Source organism: Atta colombica, unplaced genomic scaffold, assembly GCF_001594045.1.
Source record: "Atta colombica isolate Treedump-2 unplaced genomic scaffold, Acol1.0 scaffold105, whole genome shotgun sequence".
In the NCBI taxonomy this organism is placed as follows: Eukaryota; Metazoa; Arthropoda; class Insecta; order Hymenoptera; family Formicidae; genus Atta; species Atta colombica.
This window is the reverse complement of record NW_017259190.1, coordinates 4,379,576-4,395,821: the sequence shown is the minus strand read 5'-3', so window position 1 is coordinate 4,395,821 and position 16,246 is coordinate 4,379,576. Positions and strand designations below refer to the sequence as shown.

The window sequence follows — 16,246 nt, the reverse complement described above, 5'->3', positions numbered from 1 at the left end:
ATATATATATATATAATATTAGAAATTATATTATAATGTGGAAATTTTTTGTTTTCTGAAGGATCAGTGAAAGCGATAGACAGATACATGCGGACGGAAGACTGATAAAGTGTAGCAACGCTTGTATGCATAATAAACCGAATGTAGGTGACGGGTTAACGGCTTCTTTCTAAACAATGTTCTGTGCCAACTGATAAGTGCAACGATCGATCAGAGCACATGCTATTTTTGTCTTGCACTATCACGAAACCTTATAGCTATATAACCCTACCACTATGCTCGGACTCGTGAAAGAATAATCAACTGCAGCTCTCGAATATAGGTGAATAGGAATTCACAAACAATGGTCGGAAACAACACAAACATTTTTTTTCAACGGAGAACAAAAAACAAAGTTTAACTAAAGCAAAATTTAACTAAAGTCTGATTAACATAAAATTCTAAAACTTTTAATAGTCAAAATTTATATGTATAAATGCAATATTGCGTAAATTTGAAAATATTACGTTACTAAAATTTAAAATTTAAAATTTGAAAAATTTACTGAGACAATGACATAAAGTAAATCTTAAGATAAGTACTTTACTCTTTTTTTCACACTTTAATATTATCATATTCTCGTAGACTATAAAAAATTAATGTATACCGCTTTGATCAACGATCGTTCGGAATTAGCTCTGGTCTTCGAGTTTGGTTTTCGTCATTCTCAGCGTAAATGCTTTAGTTGTGAAACCTATGCCGAGAAATCTGCTGATCACGGCTGCTGAACAAATACAAACAGAAGTCGACATGGAATGTTCCTGTTGTAAAAATTAGTCGGGTGCCATATGCTAATTTGATCAAAGCACTTTAGCTATTTGCACTTTTAGACTGTATTTTTTAGCGTTAATAGAAACAAATAATATTAAAATTGTTTTATCTTTTCATTTAATTTCAATAATATATAATATATTCAGTATCTCTCATTAAATTAGAAAACAGATTCGATCATTAGCAATTACTACATAAACATGTCTCTTTAGCAAGATTGTTTAGAACGTTTTGATAATTTAGGTCACAGAAATAAGAAAACGTATAATAGAATTCATTGCTCTTATTTTAATTATGCTCATTTTTTTCGTCGCGTGTGTTAAAAAATTTCTTTGCATGCAAAAGAACAATGACCTAGAGATAAAATAACGTAGGAAAGATTGCAAAGTTGCTCGAAATATAAAGTTTTTTTATCCGCGAATAACCTTAGAATTTTCAGCAAAGACTAAAGTTCATTCGAGGTCAGTCAAAATTGGGTTGGCTGATTCGTTTTTTTTATTTCTTTCTATCTTTCTCTCTCCCTTTATCTCGTGCACACGTTAGTCACGACACAAGTACGTCAACTTTGAAAGAGGCGAAAATCTGCGTACAGATAGCGGAATACGAATGATAGACTTTTCTGAGAAATCTTCACGCATTCCTCACATTCACTGATGGCGTATCAAACAAGAGATCGCTGAAATTCGCCCATCGTTCGAGAAATCTTACTTTCTAAATTTCTTGGAGTGAAATCTCACTTTTTTGGAATGAAAAGTCACTCCAAATATTCATGAAAATACCGCCAATCAAAGTGGAGCGAAATTTCACTTTTCAAAAGAGTGAAATTGTTCACTCTTCATTTGGATTTATTCTTCAACTCTAAAAAGAGTGACTTTTCTCGGAGAGAGGATGTTTTGTAATCTAATCATAAAGTCGCAGGCATTTTTTGACTAAGTCTTGAAATCTCTAAGTACTTTATTTGTATAGGAATACAAACATATTAAAGATTGAAAATATGAATTTCGATCATACATTTTATTAACGTTTTTCAATAGAAATTAATTTCTTTCATTATCCTAAAGTACCTATACAAAATTATTACTTAACCTCTGTTCGTATCCTTTTGATTTCTATTTTATGTATGTACAAATGTATAAATAGGCTCACCTCTGATAGATTCCTTCCCGAATTTGTCAAACACTTGACGTTGTTCATACATTCAAAACAATTAAACACAATTAATAATTGACAATTGTAAATTGGCACTTGTACAAAAACAAGAACTAAGAAGGCGTGATTTCTGCACTTTAAGTTGGAATGAAGTTTAGAGCATTAACAATTTCACTTTAAAAACAAGAGTGAAACTTCTCACTTTTTGTCTTAGTGTGAAAGAATTCACTCTATTAAAGTAAATATTTCCTCCACGTAGAGTGAACTGATCAGTGACTCCAGGATTAGAGAGAGAAAATTTCACTCCAAAAGATTTAGAGAGTATCTACAGTATCAAGAAACATCCCTTAGATATGTATAATATACAGCTCGCTCCGATTCCCTCGGTTCTCCGGACGGCGCGGCGCAGCATGACGTCTGGCTTATGTCTCATCAGCTTATGTCTCCGACATAAGCCATCTCCGGCTTCGGCGTCAGCGTGCACCGGCAGCGTAGTATTATTTGGTTCTTCTCAAGTACTACTACTTGGCATTCCACGCCCTCGGATCTCTGGATCCTGTCTTATCGTGTCTCGTTTCGGCCGTTCTCTCCTCGCGGGAGACATCCTCGAGCATGTATGAGGCGGAGAATAAATTTGGCAGCAAAATGAAGTCACGAGTCACCTGTAACAAGTACTCGTAAGAAGTAAAGGGAAGCAGGCCCAGAACGATTGGTTTTGACATATTTATTAAATCGTTACATATAAAATGTCGTTTTATGCATTTCCCAATGACTTTCAGGTAATACCAGAAGAATCGAAAAATATATGCAATTGAAAAACTTCTGTCATGTTCTTTATGTTTCTCATGGCGAAAGGCTATTTACATATGCATAATCTTATTTTTACTAATTTAAACATGGAAAATATAAAGGCGAGAGGCAGAATAAGAAATATGTTGTTAGCTTTTTAAGTTGAGATAAGGCATCTGGATTATGCCAAGCTGTGAGATTTTGATCTTCCGTAGGCTTCTGAACAGCTTTTGGAATCTGCACGGTCCTGTTTCTCGGAACTGTCCTCTCCAAAATACCGATGAACGCATACATTTCGCGTTCAAACACTTGGCGAGATACGTGCCGTTTACCCACAATATCTTGGCAAAATACGGTACATCGAGAGAAGCGATTATTCGCACCGTCAAACATCGTCAACATCGTCTAAGTGGCGTACACTTGAGTTAATTAATGCAGTTTGATGCAATCTCGCCACGGCTGGAAAGAACTCAGTAAAGTATCTTAACTGCGTTATACCTTAATAAATCATTTTTCTTGCAATACACAAGTATTTCGAGCATGCGATGTTTCTTATAATTTTTACACGTTTCCGCCGTTTAATAATCATAAGAAAAAAAAAGATTGTCACGGTACCGATCAGCGTAACGTTGTTCGTTTAAAAACGAATCGAATCAGCCATGGCTGATCACATACGGCAATACGATATCCTCATCTATGAACAGGCTACGAAGTAGCGATCGGTACGATCGACGCGTACCACCGACCGCGGCAAGTGACGACGACAAGCAATCGGTCACGCTGTCACTTTGATGTGTTGTGCAGCCAACAATGTCCGCGCGATGAGATGGTGCCGGGCTGGCCGGCGCGAACAGGTGCAAGGTGCAACACGGAGGTGGATCGGGAGGCCGTAACGGTTGTCGCCCCGGTACACAGTTGTGGCGAGGAACGGCGCGGCGAGGGCACCCTCAATTTCGTTTGAGGGCCCCTGGGCCCAGGGGCCCTCGTCGTTAAGTCCCTTCTTCCCGGTCCGCCACACCGAGGAGATAGGAAATTCCGCGGGCACGTTGGGATGCCTTCGGTATGCCTTTTTTTCGACCGCGACACGGATTACAGACACCTGTCGGCAAGAGGATGCAAGAAGCGCAGATCATGAGAAGAGAGAGAGAGAGAGAGAGAGAGAGAGAGAGAGAGAGAGAGAGAGAGAAGAAGGAAAAGGAGGGAGAAATGATCGCGGCTGTAAAGCGAACGCGCGCGCGTATGATCCATCATCCGCGGCGGAGCCGTGTGATCAGCGTATGATCCATCATCCGGTAACCGCTCGCATCCGCGACTACGGCGAATGCCGATGCCGCAAAGCTATGCGGATGTAACCGGCCGATGATCCGCCACGACCACTCAAGATCTACTTAGACCCAGAACGGTAATCGAATTTTGCATTTAAATGTAATTGAGAAGTGTAACTTGTTCTCAACATTTCGATATTGGCAAGTGATGCGTGAAGGAACATTCCAAGTTCTAGAGAGACGACTTGCTTTTACATTGATAAAAATAGCAAATTTTAATATATATTTGTGTATGTTTGAATAGATTTAAATAAATATTTATTTATTTGATATTATATACAAAAAAACTATTAATTGGATCCAATTATCTTGTTCTTATTGAGTAGTATAAAATATTTATTTACTGTTGTCAAGTAAATGTTTATTATTCAAAAAAATATGTATTAAGATTAAGTAAATGTTTTTCGGTGTAGAATGAAAAAAAAAAGGACATCCGCGAGAGAGAATGAAAGAAACGTTTCTTTTTATAAACACCGTGCTTTTGCGTGCCGTCTAGGCATATAGCTTCGTGCAATCGTACGTTACGGTATCGTGATTTTCATACAACGCGCACAAAACAGTTCTAATTACAGTGCGCGAATCTGAGCATGATGTCATCTCGTTCGCAGAGATTGGAGTAACGGCACGCAAAGTTGTAGCTCTGACGGTTTCGCGCGCGACTTCCGTGTCGACTTCCAGAGAGACCGGAAGTGCATAGAGCAGCTGCAACAATCGCGACGAGCACCGTCGCTTAGTCACGTGATCCGTAGCGAGCCGTATAAAAGACAACGAGGAAAGGCCTTCGATCATCGTGACACGCTTGTATGCACGTGTGTACGTTACACGTACGTGTTCGTGTCGTTCTACGCGCATGAATGCGTATCGGGCTGCGATTGAGTATTCCGCCTGTAGCATCGCTCCACAAGTTTAAACCGTTTCGCAACAGATTATACGCGCCTCTTCCTGTAATGGCCAGGTTTGCGCGCGAGCGCTCACGTCACGTACGCACGCACACACGCTTGTGCGTGAAGGCGCACGGTTCACTTGAAGAGATGATCGTTCCACGGGGAGGAACGACTTGCCTTTGATTCCATGAGAAACTAGACTGACGCAGGAAGATTCGACGCGTTTATGTCTCGGGGGGGCTACAAGAACTCTAATCTAAAAGAAAAACGTTTCCGGAGAGCAAGTGTGCCCTGCGCAAATATTTCAAATATTGTATGCGCGCAGGATTTCATGGAAGAAATATCAGGAACAGCAATCGATATTAAATATTAGAAATAAGAAAGTGAATGTAACGCATAAATATGTCTTATATCTTATCTGTATTCGTTGTGCGTTATGTTTAATCTATATTAGTTTTTTATTAAAAATATTTTTAATCTATATTTATTTCTAATATTTCTTCCGTTACGTGTAGGATCTAACTTTGGATGCAGATATAAAATTTATCGTGTTTATTTGTATGTTTACATGCTTTTATGCCTCGAGATGAATTCCTGAGCTAGTAAGAATGACTGATTACGAGTGAATATTTATAGATGAATACGGACAAATGTATGGAGCCTCTTTCATTTGATCGAAAAGAAGTGAAATACCATCCAGGCTTATTGAAACAAGTTTAGAGTGCCAGTTCGTTTTTTTTCTCTCTCTCCGATAATTCTATATACAGTCAAATAAAACGTGTCGTTATTCATACAGCATCACATTCATCGCGACTGGTCGCGAGAATTATCTTCTCGAAGCAGAGAACGAGATTCCCACTCTAGAACGACATTCTCCAACTCGTTCAGCTCCGCCAATGAATGTAACGCGTTCACATATGGACATGGAGGACATGCGATTTTTCGCGCGGTCATTAAAAGCTGTACCGCACCGGTCGCTGACTTTCTGGCAGTTGCACTTAATTAATAAATAATTTCATCGTTTTATAAATATCCGATCCACGGATATTTCAATCCGATGGTGAATAATGTCTGCAGGTCAATGTTTTCAACGACTCACGCTTACGCATGCAGGTGAATTCCGATTTCCGAGAAATGATCTACGCGATTGATCACGAGAGGAAATTGCCGCTAATTGCCGAAGATGGGAGGTTGGAAGAAGTTAAATGATATTAATTTTAAAATCTCGGTTCAACTCTTTATTTTTTTCAAATTCTGAGAATTAGAGAAAGATGAACCGAGATTGAAGTTAACCTACATTGATATAAACGAGAAAGCAAGAGTTACAACTCAATTACTTATAAAAACAATTTATCTGATGTATACTTCCGTCGGCCTTGGTTTCATTGAATATAACACACACTTGAGTATGATTAAATAAACTAGCAATGTAGCGGTTTGACAAAAAGTTAAAGAGGAAGAAGTTACGGTAGTCTGATGAAATAAAAAGCGCATTTTGCATTCGAGGGCTAGGGGAATTTCTTATCTTATCCGTTACATGCAGGATTTTCTAATGATACGGTTCGGTTACTATTGTAAATCATATGATAATTATTGTAGCGGTTGATATGGAGAATACGGAGAATACGGGATAAGCAATGGCGTTTGTTACAAATTGCTTTCGTGCGAAAGATTTCCATTATGTAAAAGTAGTGCCAGGAATGTATAATCTTGTGCTCATTGCCGTGCTTAACAATGCCATTTAACAGTTAGCACGAAAATGTTATGTAGGCACGCCTTTTGCTTTTGCAAAGAAGAAAATTGGAAGTCTTACACGTTCAATTTGACGCTGCAGACAATAATTCCTTAACAACTTGCAACATTATGTAACGTTTTATTTCGCTGGAATATACAATTGATTTTTTAAACTATTTTTTGAATTGCCATTCAAAAAATATGTCACTTTCTTTCTAACGATACATGATTATAACACAATACATAAAATTATCATAAATTTATTATCCTTACTAAGAACTAATCACGAAATTAAACGTTACATTACTAGATTACTCAATTCTTCCTTCATCATTTTAATGAAAGAGAAAAGTCTCCATTTGTCTGCTCGACTACATAACGGGTAAAAGTTGCAGCCGTTGGCACGTGATTTGTCACTCTCGGTGCTCCAGAGTGACTCGCTTCTATCGGCACTCAACAAAACCCCGTTGATCTCGCGCGTTAAGCAGGAAGACACGTTGCCTTTGGTTTGGCACGTTCATTCATGACACTGGTAAGAGATGCACAAACGCGATGACAACGATAGCACAACGAGGGGATTAACAAAAGCGTCCGCGTCTATTCAACTCGGGCTCGTATAATTTCGCCGTGCGCGGAAGAAAAGTAGAAGAGCACGAATGACGAACGTGTAGGTGTGAATGATACTCGCGATTCGAATTCAAGAAGCCGAGAGATGAAGTCTAGGCAAAATGTTGCAAACGATGATTAAAGCGAACGTTTGACCAATAATTTCGATATAGTCAAATTAAATTACGATAATAAAGTGATAATAGAAATGATTTTAAAAACGATGAAGAATATCCAAAAATATGATAAAAACTAATAAACTATTATATATTATTAACATCTAAATAATGAAGTAATTAATTATAAATGGACGGATTAAATGGTAATTCTTGTTGGTAAAAATATATCATTTAGCGCAAATATTTCGTACATTGCAGTCAGTTGATATAATTTCTTTCACACATTTAGAGCAAGAGCATTCTTTCCGAAACGTGTCTCTTGGCACAGTTTACGAATCTTCGACTGCGTGCCGCTCTTCTAAATAAACGTCACCTATAAGATGCAATGAAGAATTCCCACGCAGCCGTTGCTGCCGCCCTTTGAGGTCAATGATCTCTTTGGATATACAAGCGAGTCATGTGAAGCGATTAGAACTACTATTGTTCAAGACTTCTAGTATAGTGATAATTTATATTTGGGAGTAAGCTACCGCGCGATAAATTATTGGAACTATAATTAAAGTTTGGTGAAGACAGTTTCAATTACGTTTGTATTTGATATCTTCTTTTTATAAGAAAGTGTTTTAAAGAACGAGCGGAAGGTAAATGTAATATTTCATACTACAAGTTTATGTAAATTTAATTGTTTCCAATTGAAAGTTTTCAATGATATTCTTCTTGTATTTATTACATTTAAAATGATATTAAATTTCTCAAGAATTAAATTCCTTGTCTCAATAAATTTTAATTGCATGCGATTATCGGCTCTTATTGTTAAATAATTTAGACCTCACTTGACCGCGTCGGAAACACAATTAATCCTAATTTGATTGATCTAATCCGAAAGAGTTAAAGACGGCTTTTAGCAATCTTTATCACTACGTACACCTGGAGCAGTATTGTAGCTGCCTAAGATGATTACGATGAGAGCACACCTAACTACACTGTGGCACCGATGAGAGATTAGTTGTATCGCAAAAATGCTTACTAGTTCTCGCGTTTACGTCACGACCATAAATCCATGTCTGACTCTCTTTCGATGGTAGTGGCCGCTTAAACGCGGCGACAGAACGCCACGGCTGAAGACAAGAAAAAAAGCGTGGGTTATCTGTAGAGAGTGTATACCGTTATGCACTGATCGTATCGCTGCACTTTCGCGATTATGCAATATTTGCCGAGGAGCAGAGTATTTTGACTTACGGTCTCTGTAATCGAAAGACGAGGTACTCTAAAGGCATTCCCATTTTGAATCTCCGATGAATCCTTTTATGACCGCAAAAAACCGCAACAAATATGCGCATCGTTCAATTAGTTGCGAGTTTGTTTGAAGATTGAAAAAGTTTTAAATATATAAAGAAGAATCGATACATTTTTTAAATACATTTTTTAAATAATATAATCTATAAATAATATAATAATATAAAATAATAATATATAGCACTTTCCTTGATATATTACAATTTAGTTGTAAAAATAATTATTTTATTTTCTTTTATAAATATAAAATTTTATATAGTTTTGAACGTTTTTAAATATATATATATATTATATATATTATTCATTTATAAACGATGCATTTCGATGCACTAATCTATGAAAAAATTAAAAGATCGTTATACGAATGCATGTCATGTCTTCGTCAATGTGCACGAATGAAAATTCAGCTGGTCGTGAGCCGCGCAAAATGTTTCTGCGAATAATTGCCTAATTGCCAATGAAACGATAATGAAAACGTACGCTTTTATAATTCATCCAATTATCATGGACTCGCGAAACTCATCTTCGCTGTGTGGCTTTTGTCTGTTTCAGGAGTAACAAGTACCTGCAAAAATCGTCCATCAGCCGCGTGTGCGCCGTCGGAGGTTTTTTCATTAGTATCCCTGTCTTCTTAACTGGTAAGAACGAAACGCTTCTTTTTGTTATCAAACTACACGAATCGCGCTGATCCATGTCTGGAAAAATAAAACCTCCGTATGGAGACCTGCAACAAGAATAATTCGAACTCTTGAAACTCTGAAAAAGTTACTTATAATTATCCACTTATTGTATGTCATCGTAACATCACGATATTAATTCCGGATTTGTTGTGCTTTACAGGTATGATTTTGTACACTTTCATCCAGTTCCATTCGACACCGGCGATTGTCACGTCGGTCTTCATCGGCCTTGGCATTGTGTTTTGCGGATGTGCTATGGTTCACAACGTCTTCGTATGGCAGAAAGTGAGTGCGCCTGAAAGTGCATTTTTTTTAAAACACTTCCACCTCTCCACTGTCTGTGATATCCTTTTCTCTCTTCGTTCGGCGACCTAACGGCGTGCGAATTTTTTCGATCGTCACGATATGCGGATCTCCGTCGTAGCCAGTTCGCCTCTTTATTTTCTCGTATTTCGTAACCAGCAGACCGGCGATGCACCGGTCTGCACCTCCTTCTCTTCTCCCTCTTCCCTTTCCACCGCGCCGGTTCTATGCCCTTAATCTCTCTCCGCCGTGCCTTATTAGCATATTCCGCAACGGTCGATGTCATTATCACGCTATTATTTATGTCGGTGATCATTCTACCGTGTAATTCGATTCCAAACTGGATCTATACGCAGGATGTGCGTACGTATATGCACATGTATACATACGCATGTACGCGCTAAGCGGACAGTGGTGGACAGTCCGAACGTGTCCGCCGCGCCGTCAAGTTTTTGCCTTGTGAAAAAGAACCTGTGAAAAGATGGCAATATAACTACATAATGTACATGGGATTCTGGGATGATACTTGGATTCGCATTACGTAATTGTGTGATTAAGTGGAAGATTTTGTATAACTGCGATCGTTGCGGTTCTCCCGTCTCTGCGTACACATAATAACATCTCTCCGCGATAAACTTTGCTGACATTTTGCCGCTACGTAAATTGCACGACGAAGAGGATTCTTGTTTACTATTTCTTCTATCCGCAATGCTTCTAGTCTTATGATAACAAGTTTTCTAATATACTTGTCTATTTTTTAACGTGTAATTAAAATACTAGGATCTCGTCATCTTAATTGATACTTCCATCATATCCTTCAATCATATCCTTTTTAATTCTCCTCCTCTTATTTAAATAAAAAATTTTTTAAAAATTTATTGAAAACCAAACAGAATTTTTTATAGAATAATTTTTCTTTTTGTACAACTCGCAGGAGAAGACGAATGCGGTAAAAGCGTTTGCCCGCGAGCAATGCGAGGTTGCGGCACAGCTACAGCGTCAACAGCAGCAGTTGCAACTGCATCAGCAGCAGCCGCATCAGCAGGTACATTCGCAGCATCAACAGCACCAGCATCAACAGCAGCATCACCATCATCATCACCATCAGCAGCTGCAACTGCGACCGACGCTGCATATGGGTTCAAAACTCGGTAGCGGCAGTGGCGGCCCAATGAGCCATTCGACCGTCAGTCTGGCCCAACTTAGTCGCGGCCTTCACCATTCTTATCAGCATCATCCTCACCAGCACCATTCTCATCAGCAACGGCACGTGTCCTCCATGTCGCCACCGTTATTACTGTCATCACCGCATACTGCATCACAGCATAATCATCTGACGTATCGTGGTGGTATCACCGCCGCCGCCGCCGCTGCTGCTGCCGCTGTCGCCGTCACCGCCACACCGTCAACGACACCCGGCGACCGGTCGCCACCGAGTCCCAACGGTGGTGGCGGCGGCAGCAGCAAGCTCAACAGGTCGCAGCACTTACCGCGTGAAATCAGCGGCAGCGTGAGCCCGGGCCTGCCAGCGGCTACGCTTGATCTGAGTAGTGCCGCTACTACCAACAGTCCACATGAATTGTCGACTCTTGTTTAAAGACCTTGAGGGAGTTATGGAAGAATAGACTTTCAGATTTTAGAATTTATTTGGAGACGTATTCTCTAAGACTAGTAGAAAAAAAAATATCTCTCATCATCTTAAATCGATTTTTAAAGACTAAATATAATTTAATAAAATTATTTAGAAACAAATATTATATTTTTCAATAGATATTGTCTAAAAAGAGGGGACCAAAAATTATTGAGGCTGTTGCTGATTATCTTACATTGTTATTATTGTATCATGTTGTAACATTATCACGTTATTAATGTTATCGTCATCACTGCGACATTGTCATTTAGTTGTTTATCCTTTATTTTGATACAATATTCTTGGATATTGACAAAGATCGAGAAGAAGTTATCCGCTAGGATATCCTGCTTTGATAACTACGAATTATCGTTAATTTTTTTTATTACCACATCTAATATTTACAAATCCTTGATGAACAATTATTTATACACTGTCCAAAGTTTTGTTAGATAATTTATTCCAGATTAAGAAATTAACAAGAAATTATTCTCTTCGATTTTGATAAGCTTTGAATATGTTAGTCTCTAGACAAAAATAAGGGACGTATATTTTTTAATAAAGATTCATTTACACTTTTTTTTAGAGTTGTGCACAACTCTGCAAAAAATCGATTTTTTTTCTTTCGAAATGAATATTGTAATTGAAACTGTAAAAAATAGAAAAAAATGTTCCGAATAAAAGTTGAATTTCAAAATAGGCTTCAAAAGTATTTTATAATAATTTTAAAAAATTTGTTTACATAACAAATTTTTATTTATAAAAATAAAAATTAAAACATTTTTTAAATTATAGTTACTAAACGCTCTTAAAATCTTTCAACTTTTATTTCAAACATTTTTTTTCTCATTTCACATTTACAGATATTCACTTCGTAAGTCTAACTAATTTTCTTCAAAGGAGGAAGTTTCCTTCAATTGGATTCTTATATAAAAATAAGTGTTCTTTATTTTTGTTTAGAAAACAACGTATTTAAAGCTAAATAAAAAATCGAAAGAGGATTCACTTTCATGAATTGTAGAAAAAGAATAGTTTAGTGAATATTTTCTTTATTTACAGCCTAAATATATGTACTTTTGACATAACAAAACATGAAACAAAAAATAATTTGTTTCAATTTATTTTCACAATTTTTAAGAGAGCCTAACCGTAGCAATACATTTTTTTAAATTTATTTTTACTGATATTTATTATCTGATATTATTTAATATTTTTATTTTTAATATAAAACTTAACAATAAAGACTATTTAACGGAAACGGCTGTTACTATAGAAATTATACACGATGATCTAAAATAACATTTTAACTGTTTTTATGATCATTTGAATATGGTATTTTAAGAATGTCAAACAGTTCCATCAAAATTTTCGAACAAAATTTTATCAACGTCTTTGTTTTTCTAGCCTCTATATTATTCCGACAATTATTGACGGCCTTGAAATTTATACTCTCAATGACATTGACCATGTTTGTGGTCTGGTTTATTAAACCAGTATTACTCGAGTCATAAGATTTTTTATTTCTCTGTCGAGTTTTCTTAGTCCCTACAGTCAGAATCCGAACTGTCTTGATCCTGCTAGTATTGTAGCTAACATGATTTAATGACTGGTCGATAACGTTAGTTCTTGTTAGTCTTGATGAGTTACACATTTTTTACATATCGCTACTAATTATAATTTTCTCAGACAGATTTCGCTTCATTTTTTATCAATGCATTCAGGGTAAATTGTACAAAATATACACTTATTGTACATAATGGGTATTTCTTGGAGAAATTTGTCGCCACGTCGATGCGATCAATACGGGAATCATTCCTCGAACGAAACTTGCCGATTTATGCTTTATTTACGACTAATATATCCTGCTATCACCATGAATAGCAGCAACAGGTTCCTGTTGCGCAATGCCGACAAAAAAAGAATTCCTCGTATCGAATGTGTTGCATTTCGCTTCGTAAGATTCTCTGGTTATCTCATATGACATTCTCGGAATATTAAATAAAGTTCATGCAATTTTTTATGCCAAGAATAAAATAATTTTTTGCAAATTTTTGTTTTATTACAAAATATATATATTTAAAATAATTATTTTTTATATTAGATATAATTTACCAAAAAAATGTAAAATTATATTTTTATGTTTACCGAGAATCCCAATTATCTTCGACTACGCGCGATTATTGAAATGTACTTCAACATGCATATGTAACAGTGTGCATAATTTCGAATCCTCAGAGATCCTAACGAAATGAGAAATTGGCACAAATGTGAATCTTGCCATGTCTTCACTTATTATTATTATTTGTACTTATTTTGCAGAATCTCTAGTCCTAGATTATTTTCATGTTTACATGTGTATATGAAAATACAAGATTTTAGAATTCCAGTTATTGTATAATTGCGCAGCTGATTGATAAAATGCTTGAAATTTATAAATTTGATGCACTGATAAAATCAAATTCATATTTTTTTAATGATATTTACTATACAGTGTAAATATCGTGTAACTGAATTTAACTGTTAAATCAGTTAATCGCAAATCCAATTGTTCATTATTTACACGTTAATTAATCTATTAACTAAAAAAGAAAAAAATTGAATGAGTTCTTCAAATTTCAAGACAATGGATGTGTGTTGTATGATTTATATAAATCAAATACATAGACCGGTGTTCATTGTCGATTCTTATTAAGATCTTAAGTAATGTCTTAAGATACTAATGCAGTTTCCTAATTGGTTCATCTTGAAGACGATCTTGAATATAAGAACCGATTATGAATACCGGCCATAATTTCTCTTTATACATCAGTGTTTTTTAATATTTAAAGGTATCAAGATATGCGAAGTCTTTATGGATTTATATTTAAGTGCGCATCTAGAATTAGATTTATAATTTTATATCGTTACTGTGTGGGCATAAAAGGTTCACGTAAACACACATTAAAAAAGCTTTTGTATTATAGCTTCAGTACTTAAAAATAAAATACTTTAAAAAAATTATAGAACCAATACAAAAAATTTTCTCTTTGAAAATATTGAAATATATTTTTAAACTTTTGTATAAATTAAATAAAAAATATTAAATCATTGTTTCGTATAATTTATTGATACTAAACATTTTCTTGAACATAAAAAAATGTAATAACTGCATTTTTGAACATGTTTATACAACAGTTTTAATGACTACAACATTTAGAAGATATCTTATTTTTTTTTATTTATATTAATGTCCATTCTCGCGATATATATACATATGACATTTGTGTTATTTAAAGCATTTAGAATCTAACTTCGAGTACAAACTGAAAAGAAAAAAAAGCATAAAGAATTTATGTTGTTTATGGTGTGTTGCACGGAATGATGAGGGACAAATCATGTGAGACCGACTTATGTAAAAACGCTCGATAATCTATGAGTATGATATAACATATCTTACGTTATATTACGGTAGAAGTTCCATATTCGCAATAATTGTTCTTGTAAATTATATATATATTTGCATAATCACGATACCTAAATATACAAAATTCATACTTGGATGTCGCGAATACACCAAAAAATCACAGACAGCAAGATAATTCTTAGGATTATCTAAAATAAAAACGTTGAAAATAAATTTTTACTTTTGTTACTATTGTTCATTTTTTGCGACTAAATGAGTTTTGTATTCACAAATGTGAAAACTGATATCAATGAAAATAAGTTTTGGATAGAATAGAAAATATGCGAAAGTGGAGCTTTTGCTGTATTTCCAAGTTTTTATACATTTAGTTACGGTCTTGTCGAATTAAAAAATGATTCAAAATCTGTTATTAACTATCTTGTGTTATTTAAATTCTTTGTTTGTAAGTTATTTTATATTTGATTCCAAACAATTATTAAATCAATTTATTTCATGAATATATCAATATTCGCGACTTGTGTCTACAATCTAGCTCTATCAATTATAAATTCGAAACGAGAGAAACTTAATGAACTTTCACTATAACTTTTAAGTAAACCGAAAGACAATTCGATTAAATATATATGTACATATACGCAAAAATATATATGATATATTCTAGAAATCGAAGATGTAATTTAATAAATGGGCAGGGTAAGAGAGAGAAGTTGAAAATAATGTAAATTATATAGTACATACGTGTACACACTTCACTGCGTTTGTAAGTAGTATAGTAATAAGTACATTTGGAAGTAGTGAGGCATGTAACCTAATCATGTAAGTTATTTGTTGGATTCATATATAACGCACATAGTACAAAAGTGTTTTAGCTTTATGTACTGATAGTTATGTAACATTAGATGTATTTGATATGTAATTAATTAAAAAAAGAAAAAAATAAATTATTCTGGATATGTACTATGAATCAAGTTGTGCATAAATTATTTCAATCATAATGTAGATGTGGTTTAAGTCTTTCTGAATGTTTATCAAATATTTTTCTATCGATATTTCATTATTATTGTTAAATCGTATTCATTAGTATTAGATAGTATAGATAGTACAGATTAATATTCCCTATATATAAATTATCAATATACACATATATATATATTTCACATCTTACTGATTTGTGAAAAGTGAATGTTTTTCACTTGGATTGTATGTTTGATTATGAACTACGAGAATAGTTACTTGCAAAACTTTTGCTTTTTTGATTTCTTTCTTGATTAAATTATTCATTTGGATATTTCAATATATCCTTATATAATAAAAATGAAGATAAAAACATAAACTCAATAATATTTTGTAAGTAATCTTTGATGAGAGCATTTGATTTGAAAATATATTTACAATCGATTTCTAAATTATAAATGGAACGAAAGAATAAGTTTATTTTTAAAAGTGATAAATAAAAAATTTATTTTTTTCATATTCGTTGCTCATATTTTAATATTTTGAGTAAAAACATTTTACATA

General features: G+C 34.9%; 1 protein-coding gene across 1 annotated transcript in view; it reads left to right on the top strand.

The window, feature by feature from the left end:
* Positions 1 to 11,292, top strand: part of LOC108689523 — a 16,287-nt gene extending 4,995 nt beyond the window's left edge. Inside the window, exons 2-4 of the mRNA XM_018196312.1 lie at positions 9,265 to 9,350; positions 9,553 to 9,677; positions 10,630 to 11,292. Of these exons, the coding sequence (XP_018051801.1) occupies positions 9,265 to 9,350; positions 9,553 to 9,677; positions 10,630 to 11,292 (874 nt within the window). The remainder of the gene's footprint in view (positions 1 to 9,264; positions 9,351 to 9,552; positions 9,678 to 10,629) is intronic.
* Positions 11,293 to 16,246: the final 4,954 nt, after the last annotated feature.